The sequence below is a fragment of the Aquarana catesbeiana genome, linkage group LG05 (genome assembly GCF_042186555.1).
Source record: "Aquarana catesbeiana isolate 2022-GZ linkage group LG05, ASM4218655v1, whole genome shotgun sequence".
NCBI lineage: Eukaryota > Metazoa > Chordata > Amphibia > Anura > Ranidae > Aquarana > Aquarana catesbeiana.
In genome coordinates, this window is record NC_133328.1 from 601779904 (window position 1) to 601785903 (window position 6000).

General features: G+C 44.3%; 1 protein-coding gene across 2 annotated transcripts in view; it reads left to right on the plus strand.

Annotated features, from left to right (window-relative positions):
- The window catches only part of COLEC10 (collectin subfamily member 10), a 120284-nt gene extending 115898 nt beyond the window's left edge, over positions 1-4386 (plus strand). For both annotated transcript variants that reach the window (XM_073632180.1, XM_073632179.1), the window contains one exon: positions 3853-4386. In XM_073632180.1, coding sequence (XP_073488281.1) covers positions 3853-4241 — 389 coding nt within the window. In that variant the 3' untranslated portion in view covers positions 4242-4386. The remainder of the gene's footprint in view (positions 1-3852) is intronic.
- The last annotated feature ends 1614 nt before the right edge of the window (positions 4387-6000 follow it).

Below are 6000 nucleotides of genomic sequence, written 5' to 3' on the forward strand. Positions count from 1 at the left end.
TTTTCTGCAAAAATGGGTGTTATTTCCTAAGGGTAAATCCTCTTTGCACTACAAGTGCAGTTTCAGTGCAGTTGCAAGTGCACTTGTAGTGAAATGTGTTTTTGCATTTAGGAAATAACAGCCAACAGTGCTTTGTATAAGGTTACACAATCAAGACATTTTCTGGACTCAACACATTTCTGTCAGGGTCAGCTAAAACAAACACAAGCAGTAAATGTCCACCAAGAATTTCTTTTTTTTTTTAATTATAAAAAGGCTTCACAGATTGTCTGGCATATTGATAGCCCCCCTACCCACAAAGAACTCCAGGTAGCGTAACCGGACATCACGGGCACTCAGGGAGGGCAAGCCAGGACGGCCACTTTCAAGCGCCGTCAGTGTGGTTTGATGTAGGATTCCGGCCTCAGGCCCAACTGAGCCAGCATAGTTGGCCGAATGTTTCCTTAAAAAGTTATGGAGAACACAGCACGCCAGTATAATATGGTTCAGTTTATACTCCGCCATATGGATGGGTGTCAGAAATAGTCGGAACCGGCTGGCCAGGATTCCAAATGTGTTCTCCACCACTCTTTGGGCTCTGGCCAGCCGGTAATTAAAAACCCTCTGTTCCGGGGTGAGGGTCCTCATTGGGAATGGCCGCATCAGGTGGTCCCCCAGCGCAAACGCTTCATCAGCAACGAACACAAATGGGAGTCCTTCAACATTGTCCTCTGGAGCTGGCAAGTCCAAGCTGCCATTCTGGAGACGCCTGTAAAACTCCGTCTGGGCGATGACTCCACCATCGGACATCCGGCCATTCTTCCCCACGTCCACATACAGGAAGTCGTAATTAGCCGACACCACCGCCAACATCACTATACTATTGAACCCCTTGTAATTATAATAGTACGACCCCGAGTTGGGTGGTGGGACGATGTGGACGTGTTTCCCATCAATTGCCCCTCCGCAGTTAGGAAAGTCCCACCGCTGGGCAAAGTGGGAGGCCACAGTCTGCCATTCCTGTGGCGTGGAAGGAAACTGTTGAGGAAAAAACAATAAACATTACTATTTTTCACAGAAACATGGCAAGCAGATTAGGCACAAACATTATGTGGCAACCACCAGATAGCATTTAGTAAGGGGAATTTAACAAGGCCAAAGTATAAGGTACACCTATCATATTCCCCCTCCCCCCCCTCTCATGGGCCATTTCTAACATTATAGGGGGGGGGGAATCTTGGACAGGTAACCCTCTTCACTTCATTGAGAGCTGAATGCCTAAATAATGGGTATTACTTGGAACAGCCCCTCCTTAGTTACGCTATTGGCAGACCACTGGACAGGTAAGAAGTGTCCTAATACAAAGATATAAATACACATTGTACACATTTGAGGACATTTGGACATTCTGCTATTACCTATCAAGTTAATAATAGAATACAAAAACTTGAAACAGTACCATTGGAAAGTATACAGGCAGGCCCTTGCACTACATGCTTTGGGCAATACATCCATAAATCTGACCAGTAAAGAGGTGGGTATAGTGTGTATGGGTTTGGCAAAGTCAGCAGATAGATGATTGAGGATACATAGAGAATTGGGATCAGCTGACTTAGCAGTTGGGGGAGGGAGGGTTACAAAAAATTATTTGGGGACACCAACAAAAAAAAGCCTCTGGCACTCTGCCAGAATTTAAATAAAAAATAACATTTCCAAACATTTTAGGGGGTGTTTGGGGTAAAGCACTACTATAGAGCTGATAAAATACATTGTTAAGTGACTACATGAGGTGAATATAGGCCAGGAGACACCATGCTGGGGAGGTTATTGAAGGGCAAATATGTATGAAGGACCTAAAATAATAATTACATAAAAATCCAGCATGCATGAGAACAAAGGGGACATTCACAGCATATTACAATCATGGTAATTAGGGAATGAGGAAAGAAATACAATATATTAGCAAACATTAAATACAATAAAATGTGATATAAAAGGATAAAAATCTTACCTTCATATACTCCTTCTGCAGGACCTGGATGATGGCAGAACAGGTCTCTGGGATGATGATACCCAGAGCCTGGGGGGAGATGCCTGTCGAGAACTTCAAGTCCTGCAGACTTCTCCCTGTCGCCAAATACCGCAGGGTAGCGACCAGCCTCTGCTCCGGAGTGATGGCTTGCCTCATGCAGGTATCCTGCCTGCTGATATAGGGGGTCAGCGAAGCCAACAAACGGTGAAACACGGGGTCCGTCATCCTGAGAAAGTTCCTGAAATCATCAGGATTATTCTCACGGATCTCACGGAGCAAAGGCATATGAGAGAACTGGTCACGCTGAAGCAACCAATTCTTGGTCCATGAACTCCTCCCCACCCTGTTCATGGACTGGACTTGTGTCAAGGTCAGGACCCCAACACCAAGCCCCCGCACAGCACGAACTGTACGAGGAGTACGTATACGAAACATGGCTAGAAAACGGTCGGCTGCTCAGAACGAAGTAACAGAACGCACTGAAGAACAGCAAGGCCTGTGAAGAGCGACCTGAAAAACAGTAACGAACGAACAAGAATACAATGACTACTTAAAGTCACGCGGAACTTGCTTGCACGCACTGAAGAGCAGATACAAACCCACAAGCACAAACTGAACAGCAGAAAACGATCTGAAAGCCACGAGTCTGAAAAAGCGCGAATCGTCTCTCACCAAACTTTTACTAACACGAGATTAGCAAAAGGAGCCCAAAGGGTGCCGCGCTTGGTTCTGAACCGGCCTTTTCTAGTCTCGTCGTACGTGGTGTACGTGACCATGTGATTGGCGATCGGAAATTCCAACAACTTTGTGCGACCGTGTGTAGACAAAAAAAGTTTGAGCCAACATCCGTCGGAAAAAATCCTAGGATTTTGTTGTCGGAATGTCCGAACAAAGTCCGACCGTGTGTACGCCCTATTAGAGTCTGCAAAAGACTTGCTATTAGGGCGGAGGATCACCTTCCAGCAGGACAACGACCCTAAACATACAACCAGAGCTACAATGGAATGGTTTAGATCAAAGCATATTCATGTGTTAGAATGGCCTAGTCAAAGTCCAGACCTAAATCGAATTGAGAATCTGTGGCAAGACTGAAAAATTGCTGTTTACAGACGCTCTCCATCCAATCTGACAGAGCTTGAGCTATTTTGCAAAGACGAATGGGCAAAAAATTCACTCTCTAGATGTGCAAAGCAGGTAGAGACATCCCCAAAAAGGGGCAGCACAGTGGTGTAGTGGGTAGCACTCTCACCTAGCAGCAATAGGGTCGCTGGTTTAAATCCCGACCACGGCACTACCTGCCTGGAGTTTGCATGTTCTCCCTGTGCCTGCGTGGGTTTCCTCCGGGTACTCCGGTTTACTCCCACACTCCAAAGACATGCTGGTAGGTTAAAAAGCGCCCTGAGGCGATTCAGTTCGCATAGGTAGCACTATACAAGTCACTCATTCATTCATTCAAAAAGACTTGCAGCTGTAATTGCAGTGAAAGGTGATTCTACAAAGTATTGACTCCGGGGGGCTGAATACAAATGCACTCCACACTTTTCACATATTTATTTCTAAAAAATGTTGAAAACCATTTATCATTTTCCTTCCACTTCACAATTATGTGCTACTTTGTGTTGGTCTACCACATAAAGTACATTTACGTTTTTGGTTGTAACATGACAAAATGTGGAAAATTTCAAGGGGTATGAATACTTTTTCAAGGCACTGTAGAAATCAGATTGAGTAAACATTCAGATGTTTCTGCAAGGATGGGCCTTGCTCAGCAAGCCTTGTTGCAGTGTATATTAAGTTCTGGCAAAATGTGTTAATTTTATTTTATCTTCTTTTCTTTCAAGTGATTGCTGGTATCCGAGAAACAGATGAGAAGTTTTATTACATTGTGAAAGAAGAGCGCAATTACCGGGATGCATTGACTCAGTGCAGAGTCAGAGGAGGCACCTTGGCGATGCCCAAGGATGCGGCCACAAATTCGCTAATTGCAGAATATATCTCCAGCTTGGGTTTATTGAGGGTCTTCATTGGCATCAATGATCTAGAGAAGGAAAAGCAATTTATGTATGTGGATAACACCCCCCTACAGACCTTCAGCAGTTGGAAGTCCGGGGAACCCAATGACAAATCAGGATACGAGGACTGTGTGGAAATGCTCAGTACAGGCGCCTGGAATGATGTTGATTGTCAGCTTACAATTTACTTTGTTTGTGAGTTTATGAAAAAGGGTTAATATAAAAATAAAGTACATGGATAACTTTGGTCTTAAAGTGCACCTTGGTATTTGTAATGCTACCCCATCTAACAGTAACTGTGCACACTGGCTATTGTAAGCTCTTTTATTCCTGCCTCTCTCAGGTCATAGCTAGATAGCAGCTGTGAAAACTCTGTATATTGACTTTACATTCAGCAGTCTGCCCAAATACAGTGGCATCATCCCTCTTCTTAATTGGCTGGAACCTTTTTTTTCCTATTGGCTGTATTTTGATAGAGTAGGTAAAAGTCAGAACTTTTGGTAATTGTCTACATTAGGAAGTTTTCCATAGCTTCCTGTCCTGGTGACGCTACAGCAAAAAATAGGAGGGTGTAGATTCACTGGGACAGAAAGACATGTAGTACAATAAGACAATAAAGAGCAGAAATATAGACAGCCTATGAAAGAGAGCTGAACCTTGCATACTGTGCATAGCACACCCGAAAGCCCTGCACTCTGTATGTAGCGCACTCCTCAACCCTGCACTCTGCACAGAGCGCAACCCCTGAACTCTGTAGGTAGTGTCACCATGAACTCTGCACTCTGTACATAGGGCACCCCTGAAACTGCACTCTGTACATAGGGCACCCCTGAACTCCATACATAACATACTCCTCATATTATTACCCATTTTAAGATACTCCTACTGCAGTTTGATCACACCCACCATTTGATGCGGTTCAGTATGGGGGCGGGGGGATTGTTTGAGTGCCTGCATTTATTCTTTGAGAAAAAAAGCTCTGGGTAAAGTTAAATAGTCTTACAGATTCAACTGGTCCTTTGAGGCCAACCATAATGCTGAAATTGAGTTCAATACCCCTGCCCTAGCATGATGTAGTGCAAGGGCCTGCCTGATTGCATACAAATTGAAAGTGTTCAGTCATGACCTTGTATTATATAGTTTTGGTAAATCTTAAGGAAAGTTGTACAAGAAAATTGTATAATGTATGGCAAGCATAAGGGGAGAAATCTCCTGCCTCCAAACCAGAGACAAGATCTTGCTTGTTGTTAACTACAGATCTTACAGTATGTTTTATACTACCTATTGCTTACAAAAGCAATTTTATTAACACATAATCATATTACTAGAAAACCATCATCTGCAAAGAGCAAAGAAACAAACTGTACTGGATTATGTACGTGATGTTTCGGCAACTTTTCATCCCTTCTTAATACTCAGGGCTTTTTTTTCAGCGGGAACGCGGGGGAACGCAGTTCCGGCACCTCCAGCAATGAATGTATGTAATGGAAAGGAGTGCTGGGTTGTGCTACAGTGTCTATTGATGCTGGCTGCTGGTGGATCTATTGTTGCTGGAGGGGATCTATTTCTGCAGAAGGGTTGATTGCTGCTGGGGGGATCTATTGTTGTTAGGGTGGCTCTTATGTTGCTGGGGGGTCAGTTGTCGCTGGGAGGGATCTACTGTTGAGGGAGCAGTCTATTATAGCTGGCTGCTAGAGGGTCTATTGTTGCTGGGGGGGGGGGTCTATTGTTGCTGGTGGGTCTATTGTTGTTGGCTGTGGGGGGGTCCATTTTACTACTTTTTTTGTTATCAATAACAAATTCCATAAAGATTACTTAGTACCACAAATGTTACTTGGTTCTGTATTCTCTAAAAGGGGCAGTGCTGGGAGGTGGGTAGGGTTTGGAACCAAGGACTGGTGCTCAGAGGTAGGTAGGGGCAAAGACAATGGGTAACTCCCAAAAGGGGGAGTTCCTGCACCTATTCTCTGAGAAAAA